Source organism: Biomphalaria glabrata, chromosome 13, assembly GCF_947242115.1.
Source record: "Biomphalaria glabrata chromosome 13, xgBioGlab47.1, whole genome shotgun sequence".
NCBI classification, from domain to species: Eukaryota; Metazoa; Mollusca; class Gastropoda; family Planorbidae; genus Biomphalaria; species Biomphalaria glabrata.
In genome coordinates, this window is record NC_074723.1 from 26,167,401 (window position 1) to 26,186,945 (window position 19,545).

The 19,545-nt window shown below is 35.0% G+C and overlaps 1 protein-coding gene across 1 annotated transcript in view; it reads left to right on the top strand.

Moving 5' to 3' along the window:
- Positions 1–19,545, top strand: part of LOC106074500 (aromatic-L-amino-acid decarboxylase-like) — a 198,292-nt gene that overhangs the window by 141,521 nt on the left and 37,226 nt on the right. The window contains exons 11-15 of the mRNA XM_056007390.1: positions 2,169–2,259; positions 3,060–3,158; positions 4,749–4,850; positions 4,966–5,063; positions 5,668–5,810. Of these exons, the coding sequence (XP_055863365.1) occupies positions 2,169–2,259; positions 3,060–3,158; positions 4,749–4,850; positions 4,966–5,063; positions 5,668–5,810 (533 nt within the window). The remainder of the gene's footprint in view (positions 1–2,168; positions 2,260–3,059; positions 3,159–4,748; positions 4,851–4,965; positions 5,064–5,667; positions 5,811–19,545) is intronic.

Genomic DNA, 19,545 nt, shown 5'->3' on the forward strand with positions numbered 1-19,545 from the left:
TTTTTTAAATCAGTGGAATTATTTTACAGTCAGTAGTGGGAAAAATTCTTACCAGGCTTTCTGAAAGTCTGTTTCAACAGACCTTATGGAAGTCAGGCGCTGAAGAAGGAAAGAAAATCTAAATAGATCGTAAATAGATTTGACCCTTATTGAAGTACCAGATTTTTTCGAGCTCTTGTTGTCAGGTTCTTGATGTCTTGAAGTGGGATTTCCTATGGCTTCTGTGAAACTGCTAGATGAACTGAATCTGAAAGAACTGAAACAAGAGCTGAAATGGCGAAGACTGAAGTACTACGAAAGGAACAACGAAACTCTTAAAGAACGTCTCCGCAAAGCCCTGGTGGATGAAGAGGAAAATCTGAACATGTACCTCTTTGAACTCAAACCCGATGTGGTAGAGCTCTTGATAACATTTCAAGAACCGATGCTGGCTGGATTTCAGAATGTGATCAAGGGTGACTCGCAGAAAGAGACAGATGAAGAAACCAGAGAAGAGACCGAGATCAATAGCTCAACCAACGCTTTTGCTGCAGAAATGTGCCTCCGTCAGCCAGATAGAACAAGACAATGTTGTGTCTTTCCCAAAGCTCGTAGCTGAGAACATTAAAGACATCTGTCAATCTGGCAGTGCTGATGAGAGAAACTCAAATCTTGATGGCTGTACCCAGATGTTTGGCAAGAACGTTATGTGTCGAGCTCCGCAGGGAGAATGCAAACTCCAAGAAACCCATCGGCAAGGTCTGCACCCAGCAGACGTTTGTCCAGCTGCCCAGACCAGAGAGAGAAGTCCTGATGGTTTTCAGAAGAATTCGGTTGGTGGACCCTTGCAAGCTGAAAATCATCGACAGGGCCTGCACTTACAGACGATTGGTCCGCTGCTGAGACTAGAGAGAGAAGCCATGATGGTGGTACAGGAAGTCGATTGGAGGCTAAAGAGGATGACGTTAAACCACAATTTCCCCTCCTGTGAACCTGAACTGGGTTTTTCGTAGCAATCTGAAAAAGTTAATCTTAATCCTTAATCTTCGCATTACAACGCCCCTTCCCCTGAACCTTAGAATTTCTCACCATTTTTGGGGGGAGGGGATGGAGAATGGAATACTTTAATCGAACTGTCAATTACTCTTTAATTTAGATCGTTCACACCTCATTTCTTTGACTCACCAGTACCACTATATCCCAATATACCAATACACTGTACGGCAGCGCTAAACAACAGAACAACACTATTTTTCCTTGTCACAGCCTGCAAAAAAGCTCACAGTTCAGCAGCAAAAAGCTGGCTTAAAGTAGAAGAATAAGTAGTCCTTAAAAACTGCCAGCATTATTTCAGTAGTTATGTTAAAAACTTAATCTAAATCCTTAATCTTCGCATTACAACTTCCCCCCACCCCGCCTCAATCAGTCAAAGTTTATAGCTTTTGAACCTTAGAAGTTCTCACCTTTTTTTTTTGGGGGGGGGGGGGGGGGGACGGGATGGGTAATGTAATCTTTTAATAGAAGTGATTTATGATTTATTTCTCTAACTTCAATTAAAACATCCTCTCCCACTACACTTTTGGCGCTTGCATTATTCACTGGAACTGCGCATATCATCTATGATGTGACCTATTTTTAATGTGTACCTTCCAAAATAAAATGCTTCCATTGAATGCCCCATGGTAGATGGTTGAATGTTTTTTTATTTCGTATTATAGCTCCAGGATTTATTTAAAAACACACACATTATTTTTCCCTTTTGTCGTAAGGTTCAGACAGCAGTGGCTCATTTGCTACTCACGTAGAAGAAGGAAATCTGAATCCCAACCTCTGCTACTTTAGGGTTATACCCAAACATAGAAAAAAATGCAGTCAGCCCTGAGAAAAAACGAACGTTAGCAAGTCTGGTAGGGGTGGGCTGAATGTGTAAAAGTTAAAGTTAACCTAACTCAAATTCTCTAAAGCTAGTAAGGCTCGTAAAAACATTTGTCCTATTTAATAAGAGGAGACAATATTTAATTAGCCACCATTATGAATAGCTATCGAATTATTTCTTTTGAGATGTTTTAAAAAACCACTGAATCCATGTTCTACTAATTAAGAAGACATAAAACAGTCTGTGCATTACAATACAAAAATCAAATCTTTATTTTGTCCATCTTACATAGTTGAAATTGTGAATTCTTTAGGGTGAAAAATGTAGATGATTTGACGAAAGCACTCACTGTAGATCCTCTCTACTTGCAGCACAAACACGGTGACAAAGCAATTGATTTAAGAGTAAGTAATACATAAGTTTTAGTGTATATTATATTAAAGAAATATAATCCAAATTTTAATTGGTATTCTCGTTTTTTAAAACAGTATTAATGAACTTTTTTCATTCTGAAATTGACAAAAATACTTCTTCCCCCCAGAACACTTTTTTCTGGACCATAAATTAAAGTAGTAAATATCCTTGACCCTTTCCATCTTAGTTCTGTAAAAAAAAATACTATTTTCCACCATATTCATTATTATTTTTTGCATTTTCCAGATTACAAAAAAAAAAAAAAAAACGAAATGACATCCTCAATGGACTATTTTATTTGTGTTGAAAAGCAAGATTTTTTGTTTTTTTGCAGGCTTAATCACATTAAGATGCTTGAAGAACTTTTAAAAATCCTATTTATAGAACATCAAGAAACATGTATATTTTTTCGTCTCGCTATGTACTTATCAATCTAGTTTTCCAAACTTTTTATGTTAAATGTTTTAAAAAATGAAAAATTAAACCCAATTACTGCCCCTTGTTTTTGTGTGATTTGGAAACGTTTTTCAATATAAGACGTGATTTGAAAGGACACGGTAGCCTATCCATCCTTGAAGCATCTGGGGCTTTTTACGGCCTACTGCTAAAAAGCGAAGCCTACAATATAGAATTGTTTGTTTTGAGCATGGCAATCCTTTCATAAAGAAAAAACGGTCCCGGTCCATTTCTGGTTTAAATTCAGCATCGCTTCAAAGGTAATCTGCAATCATTTAAAAAAATGAGATGGTCGATGTTTAAAAAGTTTAAAAAGAAAATTTTTTTTTTTTAGCATTGGGGGATTCCATTAAGTCGAAGGTTTCGTGCACTAAAACTATGGATTGTCATAAGAATATATGGAGTTGAAGGATTACAGAAACGAATAAGAGAGGTATTTTTTTCGCTTGTTTATAAATTAGTTCTTTCGTAACACACTTTCTCCATAAGTATTTTACATTGACAACCCAACGACTTTGATCGAAATCGATATTACGTGAATGCCCTTTTTTTAAAATGCTATCTCACCGTTTTTTTTTATTTAGACAAAATGCCTTCTGTAAAGTAAATGATAATTCCTGCAGAATCCATTCAGACTGGAAAGCATGCTCCAATCACTCCACTCCATCCTCCGGAAATTAAGGATTTAAACAGTAACAATGTACAAAAATAAAGGCCCTATCAGTAGAACCAGTTTGTTTTTCGTATTAGAGAGCTTTTACAGGGCTTAGGTACAAGAGGCATTTGAATGTTTTTCCAGCAGCTAGTAAAGACTTACACTGGCACGACGTCTTAAAAACTAGATTGTATTAGCTACAATGCTATTTGGCATCTTTTCACGTACTTTAGACATTGAGATGACCAAAAAAAAAAAAGGAAACTTCTGCAACAATGGCAAACAAAAATTAAGTTCATCCAGGAAAAGACCAAATTGACAACGTCAACAAAAATCCGTTATAATGTTCTGAGCACACATTTATGGCTGTGAGAGCTGGGTTTCTTTATTTACGTCAAGAGCATAATGTGCATCTCCTCCTGTATCCAACCATCTTATATCCAACTATGACAATATCCAAATATGTGGCGACCAACAACCATAATTTTTTTTGTTCGTTAATTAATAACTTAATGTGATTTGCTAAAAAATATATCCATAAATTGTTACAAAAGCTTAATGTAGTGTAAAAAAAAATAATTTTTTGTTGTTTTTAAATGTACATCTTTTTAAGACATTAATTGATTTTATTGCGTATTTACAATATTCATGTTGAATACGAAAATCTTAAAATATAACTGCATGAAAACGTAGGGTCTTTGCTTTAGGAAATTAAATTGCAACAAATATTGTTGCGCAGTTTTGTTATTATGGTTATGCTTGTTCCAGATCAATAGTGGTCAAGACATTCAAAGACGTGATCTTGTTAAATCTACTTTTGTATTTAAACTTGATAACTGGTGGCGCAAAAACATTTAATTCATATTCATATTACCATAAAAAACCAATTGGATTGTGAGGAATTATTATCAGCATTGTTATCGTGAATTAGAACAGTTAATTCTGAGGACTGACGTAATTGTTCGGGTTCTTTATATTTGATATGTGGGAGGAGATTACCCCAGACCGTACGGCATGGAGACGTACTAACTGAAATTTGCCTAAGTGCAAATAAAGAAGCTGTATTAGTATTAAAAGAAAAAGAACTCTGCCCTGATGCCGCTCCAAAATATGCTTGATCAGTCTACTTAAGTGCTTTACTGAACCTCATACAGAAATAAAATTTGTACTTCCTAGCAAAAACCTAAAGCAGGATATGTTCTGCATTCAAAAAAATCCCTGCACTTTCAACCCATGAATTCTGATACATTGATTTGGAAAAGGCTGAAAATTGTGAATTGCGTTTGGGGAGCCTTACAATATATACATACAATATATACAATCATCACTATTTCTCTATAGAACTTAATAAATACTTTTTATGGATAGCACTGTAGGCTTGCCAAGTTATTTGCAACAAGAGTCCGGGCTGATGAAAGATTTGAAATCCTAGGAGAAGTCACAATGGGACTTGTCTGTTTCAGACTACTTGTAAGTTTCTTTGTTTAGTACAAATTGTTTGCTAAATGTTTGCTAAATGCACTCTTAAAGATTATTAAAATTATTATTATTTTAGATTCTTTCCAAATATACTATACTTTTTCAGGGACCGAATTCCTTAACTCAGAGGCTCCTTAAAAATATTAATGATAGTGGCCAGCTTCATATGGTACCAGCAATGTTAAATGAGCATTACATTATCAGGTTTGTAATCAAATAAAAAAATCTGTTGAATCATTAAAAAATAAGACGGTAAGCGAGGTTTAGGAAAATGCTTTTTTCATTCCCTAATAATAAGGATTTAGAAAAACAAACGAAATAAAATATTATAGTATCTGTTTGAAGTTGTTAAATAAATAAAAAAAAGGCTGAAAATTGTGAATTGCGTTTGGGGAGCCTTACAATATATACATACAATATATACAATATATATAGATATACAAAGTAAATTACTTGGAGAGTTTTATTTTTATCTACTGGATTGGATTTATTGTAAAATAGTATAATTTTAAATTAGGTTTACCCGTATATCCGACATATTCATATACAGAAAAAAAAAAGGATTTAGACAAATTATTTTTTAAAAATTCGCTTTAATAGAGACAATTAGGTACTTTTTGACTAATTATGGGGGAGACAGACATTTAACACAACCCGTCTACGCCATGAACTAAGGAACATTTATCTCAAGATGGTCAAAAGCTTTTTTGATTTTTGATTCCGGTTATTATTTATTCTTTAGGAATATTTAATACATTGAGAAAGAACATTGGCGTTAAATAAAATCTGATTTTTCTTTTTATTATAGATTTGTTTTATGCACTGAACATGCCAATGACATGGATATACATTTTGCGTGGAATGTTATAACTTCAGCAGCGTCTGAACTGTTAAATCAAAGACTGTCTTCTACTAAAATTGAGCACGGGTCTCGTCGTTTACAAGATTTTGGTACGTATTTTTATGAACGTTAATTTCTATTGATTTCAATTTATATGTAACAAATAATGTCTCTGGGAAAATCATAACATTTAATCACATTTAAAACTAACAAAAGCAATGCATTGCAATGATGCTAGATACTATTATTACAATGGGACAGAGCAATTAACTACTACATTTTAAATTTCCCTCCTATGAGTAAATATTTAAGAATTGCATACTTTTATTATAAATGTAAACATAGAATTGAAGCTAGGTGCTGAAACAAATGATACATACATATATTGAAACATAAATGAATAACAGCACCAGTTTTTAAGAGAGACAGTAGTGAAATAAAATGCTACGAAAATAAGGGCATGCGCCGACCGAGGCTCGAACCTGTGACTCTGGATTCGACACCACCGCCTAGCGATAACGCAACAAGCGAAACTAACCTCTAGGCCATCGGAATGTCCAAAAAAACATTCTTCTGATCCTCGGTCGGCCTATTCAATTCGAGGCGTCTCTAAACTGAAAACGAGTTTTTACATGCAACCAAAGAATTAAATGTTGGCTACTTGCAAATAACATGTTTCATATCAAAATCAAAATATTTTTCAAAGATTGCTTTAAAGCTTTAACACTGCCTAGAAGAGTTAATAGAAATTCTTTTATTAGTAAACGTGTTTTAACCATTCGTAAAAGCCTACTTGAAAAGACTATAAAAAATGTTTTTAATTTTAGTCTTTCGACTTTGGGACACTAGTGTCGTAAAATGGCGTGAAATGTGAATAACGTATGGCATCACCGTTTGAACTAATAAATTGAATTGAATTATTACATGTACAATGTTTTTTTTATGAGCCTGACAAAAACCAAACACGAACGGTACGGTTACCATTAGTTTAGATTTGAAATTCAAAATAATTTGTAACGACTTGTTGCCATAGGATGTGTAAACTTGCAAAGATCATACGGAGAACTAGAACTCAGTCACATACAAAATCCTAGAACTATATAATAGAGAAAGCGGAGAGGACCGGAAAGAGCTTGGAAGCCATAAAAAAAGAAGTATCGTTTTTACCGAGGCCCTATGTTTCAAGAGGAACTCAAAGGATTTCTGCTCCCAGTGAACTATTTGATATTTGTTTTCACATTTTCATCTTTGCTATGACCAAATTATGAACCCATTCCGTTCATCAATTTTTGTGATCTCAATCTTGTTGCATTTATGTGTTTTCTTTTCGATTCCACTCTGCGCGCACATTTATAACAGGTGAAAACAGGTGAACAAATGAAAAATCTGTCCTTCAAGTTTATAAATTTTGTCACTGTTAAATGATTACACTGTTCATTTGCAATAATAGTGACATTAATTAATTGAATAATTTTTTTCGATTTCAATATACTGTCATTGATACAATGGGGTTTATTTTTTATACGTGGCGATCAGTAAGCTTTTTGGTTTCCGGTGTACAATAAAAAAATTTCTGCAATAAAGCCTTTTTTTCCTTGTAGCATTCTGTAGCATTTATTCCTAAAGGCTTGTTTCTTCTTTTTAGCATCAGTGTTCTATGTCCAACTTTCACAACCTTCAATATTGGCAACTATTGTTTTTTATGAACACAATAATAGCCGGATGTTCACTTTAATTTTATAAGCCAATAAATGTAACGCATCTTATAATTTGTTCTATAAAAAGGGTAAAATTGAGAACGTCAATGTCGCTGAAGACAACAATTTATAATGATCACAAACCTATGGAGCATATTTTTAAGAAACCTTTATTGTCAAAGTGATTTGAAATACAGACAAATTAGAGAGTACAAGCGAAGGGTAATTAAGACTGGTGGACAGAAGATGCGAGACCCCAATTGAAGTCAGGCCATATTGGGATACAAATTATCAAATTCGGATGGAATTAAATACAAAGATCATGTCGCCATCTGATACAATTCTCACTTAGGAATAGAAGTCAAGTTTAATACACCTACCGGGCCAAAACATAAGAAACAAAATATGAGCCACAAACAGTTTAGCTTTCAGATGAAAATGTATAATAAAAGTATGTAGTTCAAAATCAGATCTACAGAAGAAACAGGAAACACATCAGAAAGTCTTTCCATATGTCTGAAGGAAAAGTGCCCTGCATTGGTAAACGCCTAGCGTGCAAAGGGAGACATCATTTGGCCGTGATGTGCAAAAAGAAAATTGAGCAAGTGTCAGAGGATATATGTCTGACGATGTCTACAGTCGGACACAATAGATGAAGTCATGATGGTAGAAAATAAATCTGGAATAAAACTGAAAAGAACCCCATAGGGAAAGCTACTCTTACGTGAGATGAGAAAACTAACGAAACATTTACGATAGAATATATAGTTGTACCAATATAAGTTATGAAACTTTAACAAGAATACATTAATCAACGTCAATAAAGATAGATTCATATAGCATCAGTAGTGAATAACCAAGAAGAGTGTAGTTCAAAGTTTATTTGTCTTAGGAGAAGTGTCTTTAAGCCCAGGGTTCAGCCGTGTAGAAAGATCCCGATTGATGAAATCATGTTTTTAGAATCTGAAATTAACTTTCTGGGTCAAAACCAGATCCGAATAAAATATCTGCGATTTTGTGTTTGTATGCTCCAAAAGATATCTCAGATTCTGTGGCATGGTTCAAGATTTGTTCAAGACCTGTCGACAGATTTACAGCCCATAACAGAGTTGACGAGAAAGAACACACCATTTTGTTTGGTCTGATCAGTGCACAGGGCTTTCAACAGTATGAAAGAAAAAATCTACCATAAACCACTTCCTTAAAAAATCACTCAGTTCTGCTCTGAAAAGGCTACGAGGTCTAATGATGCGCCCTTATTGTTACGTTGTTTATAGCTAATACTTTGAATAGAGACCCATCATAGGAAAAGCGTGTTTGTGTCAATACAGTCGGACTGGAGAAAGTCAGAATCGAGACTTATTCAGTATATCCTAAATGGATGGCCAGACAAACATAATAGTCTACCTGAACAATATTTTTCACTAAGAGACATGTTAACATACGAAGACGGAGAACAAATAATCATACCAATATCACTTCGCAAATAAGAAGAAAAACTCCATGTAGCACATCTGGGAATAGACTGAATGAAAAGAAGAGCAAAAGAAACAATTATTTGGCCTGGATTATCAGCTCGAATAAAGGAGTTAGCCCTCATGTTACATTTGTCAGAAAAACAAACCAGTGAATCAGAGAGAAGAATTAATACAGCACGAAATTGGTTCTAATTCGTGGAACAAGATTGGAAATGATTTATTACAAATTTGTGACCAACAATATCTAGTTACAGTGGACTATTATTATTCAAATTTCATAGAGGTAGAAAACATGCAGTTGACAACAACACACGAAATTATAAAGAAAATGAAAGTCAGATGCTTATGAAGCTCTCCTGGAATATAGGCAAGACACAAATCTAAACCCAGCTCAAACGTTTTTTGGTCGGATGATTCGAACACTTGCACCAAAACAAAGGAGTAACATTAAGATTTTTATATGTCAAGAGAACATTATAAGGAAAAAAAAACGGAACATCAGTGTAAAAGCATGATCAAGAAATATGTTAGCTGAGAACTACATGGAGACGTGGAAGAATCCAGTCCCAAGTCAACCAGAGAGCTTACATAATTCGAGGTGATAATGGAGTGTACCAAAGAAGCATAGAAGCAAAGTGCATATCAACCCGATAAAAGAAACAGAACAAAGAAGATATATTTCCCGATACTGATGACAACTTACAGGACTATAGAATATAATCAACACATTCGCCCCTCATCAACTCCCTGCGACCAAGGGATCAGTTGAAAAAACCGGCAATTCAATAACTGTTGAATTATGACTGTGTATGTATATATATGTATGTTTTGCTGTTTATGTTGTGTTTTTGTTTTATTTTTTTATTTTTATTTTTTAAAGAAAAGGGGATGTTGACATGGTTTTGTTGTCCGCCCTGACACTAATTGTAATTATTTGTTTACTGTTGACTGCGAACCTAGATCTTAATTAACAATATTATTGATCATGCGTTTTTGAAACGTTTTAGCACGAGAAAATTAAATGTAATGTAAGTTGTTTCACAAAAGCATCAATAACAATGTATTATAGATACTTTAAACTACTGCGATAATCTGGAAAAAAAATCCTGATGGACAACAAAAAAAAATTTAAAATTTTATACTTTAAAACTTTTTGAGGGAACTAGTTAAGGACAATATTTTGCCGCGGCCGTCACGTCGCTGCATAAACGACCATGTGCATGACAAAAAGCATTCTTAAATTTTATAAACATACATAAATGTTTCCTTCAAATTTAGTAGCTAGTGTAACAAAAAAAAAACAGTTTACAATCTATATTTGTTGATAACATTTCTTGTACATTTTATAAATATTTGACTATGTGATACTGAAATAAAAAAACCTTTATTTCTTAACATATTGTAAACATTATTTCCCTTACATTTATGTATTGTTTTGGAATCTTCATTTACAACGTTTTAACCATGTTTGGCCGCGGCCGTCACAGTACTGCACGAAAACGCTGCATAAAAAGTACATTAAAAAAATGTGGTGACAAAGTGCATTATAATTCGTCCATCATAGTTCGATGATGACCTTAGTCATCCAGGAAGCTTAGGACTTTTGTGCCTCCTCATGTGGCTGGTGAGACCTATACCTATGTGAGCATGGTAATGTTCGGCTGCACACTGGACAGGTTATTCCAACTGGAACTAGTGTCATTGGCTTTGCTTTTCTTCTCTGCCTTTTTTTCTTCTGTTGTTCTCTTTTCCTCAGCAACCTGTGTGCCAGTTTTCACGCATGTGCCTCTCTCCCAGGTAAGCTGGGTCTATGCTGAACTCCTTCAGAGAAACTTTGACCGCCTTACGTTTGCTTAGTTGGCCATACAAGAATCGTTTAGGGATGTGGCGGTTCTCCATTCTGCTGTCGTGTCCTGCTCATCGCAGCTGGGACTGCATCAGGAGGTGTGGATGCTTTGCAGACCCGCTCTTCGAAGGACCAATATTTTGTCCTGCCATTTGACATTCAATATGGAGATGGTTCTTTGTTTTCTGTATACTGTCCACGTTTCTGAGGCATAAAACAATGTAGGGAGGATGAAAGCTTTGTATTTATGATACCACTTCTTTTGCTGACGTTTTTAAACAGCCTGCCATAGGATGATACGATACGCAGAACGAATTCATTATCGATCTTTCCGTTTCTGCAGAGTGTGCTGCAAAGATATTGTTATAATATTCGCGATGAAAAAGGGTTCAGTATGGCTGTTTTATTTGACTCTTATTAAAGTACCAGATTATTTGGAGCCTTGTTGTCAAGTTCTTAATGTGTTGATGTGTTGTGTTGTGTTTAGCAGTGTTTACAGAAGGCCTGAATAGGAGAGAGGATCGTAACACTGATGTCTTGAAGTGCTATTTCCTATGGCCTCTGTAAAACTGCTAGATAAACAATCTGAAAGAACTGAAACAAGAGCTGAAATGGCGAGGACTGAAGTACTACGAAAGGAACAACGCCATTTGAATAAATTCAAGAACTCCTCCGGCAAGCCCTGATGGATGAAGAGGAAGATCCGAACACGTACCTCTGAACTCAAACCCGATGTGGTAGAGCTCTTGATCACTTTTCAAGAGCAGATGTTGGCTGGCTTTCAGAATGTGATTTAGGATCTCGCAGAAAGAAACAGATGAAGAAACAAGGGAAGAGACCAATAGTTCAACAGAGGTCCATGACGTGAATGCCTCCACCAGCCAGATAAAACCTAACCTCAAAGCCTGTAGCTGACATCTGTCAGTGCTGATGAAAAGAACTCAAATCTTGATGGCTGTTCCCAGATGTTTGGCAGGAACGTTATGTGTCGAGCTCCGCATGTATAATAAAACTCCATAGGTCTGCACCCAACAGACGTTTGTCTATCTGCCCAGACCTGAGAAGTCCTGATGTTCAGAAGAATGCGACGAAATTTCATGCAGCAGTTGGTAGGTGTAGCCTGCTTTTATCCCATTTGATTTGTTGCCACGAATAAAACTGCATGATATACATCGAATTCCAGGTATTTTGTTACCTTTACTAATAATAAATCTAAATAGCGAGTATTATATGGCTATACTAATTAACTTTGAAGCAAAATTTACAGAATCGAGTATAACAGATCTAAAAGTTGTTCTTAATGCTAAAATGGTTTGGCGTCTATAATTTCACAATTAAACTTCACACTCGAGTTATTACCAATTTATTCATCTTTCCTTTTTCCTTTTATCTAATCCTTTTGCTTTCAAACAAAACAATGACGTAATATCATATAATCCTTCACATCCTTCCTTTTGAAGTTATTATCACACCCTTCCTTTTAAAGTTTTTAAGAGTGATACCTACTAGCAGGGCCGGCCCTAGCACTTGCGGGGCTCTATGCGAAACCCTATGCGGGGCCTAGTCTGGGTAGGAATAAGCATAATGTCAAAAAAATTTTTCGTCTTTGCAATAAATTTTTATCAAATGAAAGCTCGCAATGCCACTTTTTATTTATTGGCACCCCAAAATATAAATTTCGTCTATTCTTGAGGAGATTTGAATAAATTGAAAAAAAGTTCAGGACTTTTTCGTATATTTAGCCTTTTCATGAGATTTCCTGGAGGCCCTGGAAAATCAGGAGGTCGCGAAAACCCTGTTTGTTATTTTATATAAATTATAATGGTTTAATTTAATATACACTTGGAATTAGCGCTGGGCCTATGAAAGCGCGGCGCCCACTGCGCCTAAGGCCGGCCCTGTCTACTAGGATTTTTCCTCTAGACGTTGTTCTATAACTGTTTCGTATGTTCCAACAGTTTGCAGTTCATTGTCTTCATCGGTATCATAGTACCCAGAGATGTCTTCATCGAAACTCTTATTAAAAAAGCGTTGATTTCTTCAGTATGTTTTTCCATCGTTTTGTCTTTATGATGTAAGATCTTGGTGCTGAATGTTTTTTATGACAACTGCTTTCTGCCATGTTTGACCTATACGAACTCAGACAGAATAATCTTTAGGTAGTCTTGCTTTTGCATCGTATTTCACTTTGCTTTTCATCTGTCGTTCGTCGAGCAATGTCTCTGCATTTTCAGCTACCGATGGTTTCAATTGTTTGGGATCAGTTGGAATGATTCCCTGAGTCTTCTACTCGTCAGCAGATGTGATGGTGAATACGGCAGTCCACTTATCGGAATATTTCTATACTCGAGCATAACGAGATATGGATCTTTCCCACTTTTGTATGCTCTGAATCATTTTGCTTTCGCACAAAACATAAACAATCAACAATGGCGTAATACCATATAATATTAGCACAGAATCTTTTTCATGCAGTGGAAAATTAAGATTTTTTTGCCTATCTTGAATTCTGGTCAAAGCTCCTGCGCCCAATTAATACAGTTCAGAAGAAACTACAAAAGTCTGGACTGCATATACGGGAAGCTGGTAAAGAAATTAGTACCCTTTCATGCTTTCTGCAAAATGAGAAACTGATAAACCATCGAAAAAGCAAAAGAAGGTAGTGAAAACTATGAATTCCATGTAATCAAAACAACCCGAAGAAAAGACGATGGGAAGTTGAGTTCTAATGTAGGGCTGTCAATAGAACTGCAATTCAAACGTGTTGCGACAGATTTCATATGAAGATGAAGGGCAGATTCCAAAGGCTGGAAAGAAAATGGTTTTTTTCTTGAACCAAGACACCTGTTAGATGAAGACACGCTTATGAAAAACTGTGCTACTTTTCCTGTTTGTATGATGAAATAAATGGAAAATCGCTTTTTCAATGATGTCATTGATGCACGAGCAAAAGTCATCAACAAACCATTAATACAAAGACCAATAGACATATTGAGGAAACAGGCTTCATATGGGAATTACGTGTGCTAAAACTTTGCAACCTTCTCCGAATACGGCTAACTCAGGCCACTTCCATTACGTCATGTGAGAGATCATTCTCAAAGCTCATCAAAAACTATCTCAGGAGCACAATGGTTTTAATGTCAGTGGTCACAAATACTAGAAAGTATCGATGTATTTGATGTTATAGATGTCTTTGCTGCACAGAATGCACGACGTGAAGCGATATCAATTTAGATTATTTAACAACGTAAGCATGCTTAGTCAATCTTGCATTTGGCGTAACTGTTTTTGCACATTTTTGCTAATGTTTGTGAATGCATCTTTAGTTGACTGTGAGTTTGGGTTGCTCACATACAATTGTTTTTTTATTTAATAGTATTCTTTCTGATTTCACCAAACTAGTCCTGATGTTTTTCTCAATAAGTCAAGTATGCTTAATGCTGTGCTATGGATAGCTTCTTTGAAGCATTCCCAGTTTTTAATTACACTTGATTCAGCTAAAAGGGTGACAGTTCTCTATCGCATTTGTAAGCGGCATTTCAATTTTGTCATCTGCTTGTCTGCCTTTTTAGGGGCTTAGATTTTTGCGGACTATTTCTTTGGTTAAATACGAATGTTTAATTTTGTGATGATGTAGTTGTTCCACATTCTGCCACAGCAAGATTTGTTGACACGTATGTCCGGACGGTCGGATTGTCTAGTGATGTTCGCTTTCTTATTGGGAGACTCAAATATTGTGTTTAATATGAGCAGCTTGTGTTCAGCACAGGTCTGAAGTAGTAATAATCCGTTCCTATACACATTGTAAACATATTTAGAATTGATGGATTTTTAAGAAAGAAAAAAAAATTAATTATTAAAAACTGTTTAAGGGAACTAGTTTAGATTAGAACAATGTTTTTCCGCGGCCGTCAAGCTAATGCACGAAAGTTGCTGCATAAAAAAGTCCATGTGCGTGCCTTTATAAACAAACATAAATGTTTCTTTAGCTATTATAAATGAAAGAAACAAATTTTACAAGGTATATTTCTTATAAACATTTCTTGTACATTTACTAAATATTTGACAATGTCATACTGAAAATTAATAAAAAAATCTTTTTTAACATATTGTAAACATAATTTTCTTAACATTAATGTATTGTTTTAGAATTAGTAAATTTTGAAAAAAAAAACACTTTCATAATTAATTTTTATCCTAATGGACACTAAACAAAAAAAAAATATTTTATTATTTAAAACGTTTTTAAGGGAACTAGTTTAGATTAGATAATCTAACCCTAACCCTAACACTAACCCTTGGGGGCGTTTTCGTGATTTTGGGGGGCGCTGAGAGCCAAAGGGGAGGTATTTTGGGCCCTGGGCACAAAAGGGGGTGGTAAGGGGTCTCTGGGCTTAAAGGTGGAAAGAAAAAATTAAAAGTGTACTGAAAAAAAACAAATTAAAATTTTTTTCAAAATTAAAGCTGGCAAAATAAATATAGACAAATTATAGTTAGATTACTTCTAATTTAAGAACAGAAACAGCGTTTATAAATTGGTTCCGGAATTCCATTTTCTATTTTCAAATTCTTACTCTTTCGCTGTAATTGGAGGGTATCTGGTGTTCTTAGATGTTGCGCGCATAAACGTTTAAGATTTCATAAACAAACTAGGTAATACGCCTTTTAGATTATAGTTTATTTTATCGATCTATGTTAATATATTGATATGTAAATGTTAATTTGAAAAAACAAAAAACGAGGCAACGATATTTCTTTTCAAGTACATAAACAACAAGCACAGTCTCTTCATATCGGTTCTAGACTTGGACAACTCGTTCTTCTTCTAATGTCAACATCCTTCTCAGTATAGTTTCTAGCAGTAAGCACCTTCTGCACTACCCTGAATGGCAGTGTGCATGGCATGGTTATAACAATAATAATATGTAAATGTTAATTTTAAAAAAAGTTTATTTACAAAAAACATTGATAAAGTGTTGTTACAAAAACTCACTGGTATGTACTGGTATATTACTCAAAGTTTTAGTGAATTGTCATTAGATAAAATATGTTCTACGTTCAATGACGGCATCTTCAGATGAGGTTATGAAAAAAAGACGGCTTCACGAACATATAGCAATATCCAAAAATAATTTAAGAATATTCATGAACAATTTAAACAATCTTCTATTAAAACAATATTTAAAACAAAAAAAGGCAAAGCATGATATGTTTTAGTGACCTTATGATATTGTTAAAAATTGATTAAAACTAAAATTATTTTTTTCTGTTAGTGATGAAATATTATTTCAAAATTGTCTAATTATCTAGCTTATGACGACATATTGGGAACCATCTGTGGTTGGAAGCTACAATGGCTTCATGAGTAGTATAGACTAAAGAACAGATCTTTTCACTATTCACCTTGTGAGTTATGATACACAGGCAACATTTTAATAAACGTTTAGTCCGCAATTTCATTTCTATTTGAATCTAATTATAAAAATGTTAATAAAATACAAACCCATGACGAAAATAATCTCATCTTTCAACAGTTTTGTGGTTTGGGATTATTAAACATTTGTTACTGATGTTTAAATTAAGTTGCAGGAAAAACTAGATTTACAAAATTATGTATTCAGCATAGCTATGGTTAGGGAGGAGGGGGGGGATTTGAAAATCCCCCCGGCGTCCACTTGAAGTGTGTGTGTGGGGTTGGGGTCCAAATGCAGGGCCCCAAAAGAGTTAAAGCCTTCTGTCCCCCAAACGATGGAAAATTCCTAGCTACGCCCTTGGAGGCACAACAGAGATGTGGCTGCATTTAAATGTTTCAGTAAATTCCAAAACTGTGGTCTAAAATGGAATTATGTTTTAGCGTTTCCATCAGCTTACATGGTTAACAGATTTAGTGAATAAAAAAGTTAATGAATAAGCAAAGAAATAGACTGTATATAGACTAGAGGAGACCTTCGCCTTGCTTTGGCTTATTTAAAGCTTGAAATATTTATATTGTCAGACTGTAAGAGGCATTAGAAATTTCTAGTGAATTCAGCAATAATAATGTTTATATTAAAAATAAAACTAAATTGGCAATTAAATCTAAAAACGGCAACCCTAATATTCAAAAAATTAAAAGGGGACTATTCTTTGGATTTGAATGAAAGTCATGATAATGAGTGCAAATCATTTGACATAATTTTTGTATAATGATAATATGGGCTGTTTTTGCCTTCAATTCCGAAGATTACGTCTTAGTCCAGAGTTTCACAGCATATTTTTCCCGAATTTCGTGCTGATAAAGCCGTTGTCCGTCTTTTACGCCTGTCTTCAATAATGGCTTTTCATTGAGTCTCAAATGTTTGTTCAACTGTCTCTCTCACAGGCCATCTATGCCAGTGAGGGCGAAATGGCGCCTGAAAGGATCTTTATAGCGCTTACCGGGGGGTGGGGGGCACCTCTGTAACTCCGTCCTATTCTAAGCTCGCCAAAGAAGATCGCCTTTGGCATGCGGTCGTCTCCCATGCGAGATAAGTGACAGCATAAAATAACTAAATGTAAATGACATTTTGTTCAAATTTGCCTTCCCACGCTTCTTTATGTTTTTCTTAGAGTGGGGTGCTGGCGGATTTTTAGATAGAAAAATAGAGAAAAGGGGGCTGTAGGCCAAAAAAGGTTGAAGACCAGTGTGATTAGCCCGCGGCAGTAACGCTACTGCACGATAGTCGCTGCATAAAAAATGCATATGCGTGACAAAGTTTATTCTTAGCCTTTATAAACAAACGTAAACGTTTTCTTTAATTTTAGTAGCTAGTATAAATAAAAAAAAACATTTTACAATCTATATTTCTTGTAAACATTTCTTGTTTCTTATTTAAAAATATTTGACAATGATATACTGCAAATTAAAAAAAAATAATTATTTATTTTTTAACATATTGTAAACATTTATGTATTTACATTTACATACATATTGCATAAACATAAACATATTACATATTGTTTTAGAATTGATGTATTAAAAAAATACTTTCATAATAATTTTTATCCTGATGGAGGCATAAAACAAAAAATTAAATTTTATTATTTAAAACGTTTTGAAGAATTAGTTTAATACCATATTTTGCGGTGCCAGCCACGCTACTGCACGAAAGTTGCTGCATAAAAAGAATTAAAGAATTAGCGTGACAAAGTGCATTCTAAGCCTCTATAAACAAATATAAATGTTTTATTTAAATTTAGTTGTTAGTATAATTTAAAAAAAACAACACATTATACAATCTATTTTTGTTGAAAAAATTTCTTGTAAATTTTTATCCTTATGGAGAAACTAAACAAAAAAAAAATAATTTATTATTTAAAACGGTTTGAAGCAGTGATTCCCAAAGTGGTCTATATAGACCCCCAGGGGTCTACGAAGACCTCCAAGGGGTCCACGAAAGTAAAAAAACTAAATTGGGGGTCCATGAGATGCCCACGGGGGTCTACGATAATAGATTTCATTTAAGCACATTTAATGTTCACATTTCACTAATGTAATTATTCCCTACACTAATATATGATTTGTACCTTCGTTAATCCTTTAAATATTTATCCTGCTATTCAAATGAAAAATTGTTGTAATCAATTTCAATACTTATTTAAATAGCTTAATTTGGTCTACATGTAACTAATATTTAGAACAAAAAAAAAAAAGAAATGTAGACAGTACAATTATTTAAAATTTTGATTCATTCCTTCCTTGTCGAACAAGCCTAAGTGACTTTTTTATGATGATATGAACCAGGTTCGCTGGAAGATCATATGAGACAATGCTACCCTGACAAAATAAAGATTTTAAAAACTTTCGAACACTCAAAGTTCAAAATAGGCCCGCAAAATCATACTTCAACATCATATAGAGAAGATGATGGTTTGTGAGAGTCTTACAAGATTTCTTTTCTTATAGCAAAATACGGAAAACAGCAAAGGTCAAACATTGATTCTACCAGCCGTTTTGCACAAACCTACATCTGTTATTATTAAAAGAATTTCTTTAAGCAACAATACAGTTCAAGGGCGCTTCAGTGGCATGAGTTATAAAATTAAAAGCTTCTTATGTAAATCTTTGCAAAATACATAAATACAGTTTGGTCTGACAAGGTGTAGCGCTGTGTGCTACAAACTATCTAATGGTCACCATCTCATCTCATCTATGCCTGTAGTCCCTTCTGGGCATAGGTTACCAACCAGCTGCCTCCAGGCATCTCGGTTCTGGGCGAATCTCTCTAACTGTCGCCACTTCTTGCCCATCTGCTCCCAGATCGCGGAGACCTGGAGAACCACCATCACCACCGTGAAAAAAATCCATCTATTCATCAATACCTGCCTGATGAAAATTCTTATGATCCGCTGGCCAGACAAGATCTTGAATGAGGAACTGTGGCAAAAAACAAAGCAGCAGCCCACTGAAGTAGATATCCTTCAGAGACGCTGGAGATGGATAGTTCACACCCTTCGCAAGCCTGCATCCAACATAACAAGGCAAGCCCTAACCTGGAACCCCCAAGGAAAGAGAAAGAGGGGACGGCCCAGAAATACATGGCGCTAATGGTCACTGTCTCCTTATATTTCCTTAGGGTTGACCCACGAGACCTTTCCCATGTTTGGGTGTAGTAGCAAGGCAGCAGAGGTTTGAATTCAGTTTTCCTTCTGCTAGGTGGGTAGCAAGCCAAGGCTAATGAGCCCTTCCTGCTCGAAGTTTACTGGTTTAGGCTCCAGTTACTCGCCTTGACTCATCTCCTGAAAACAGTTCAGCAGATTCAACATATGAGCCACACGTGAAAGATCAAGAAATACACGAAAA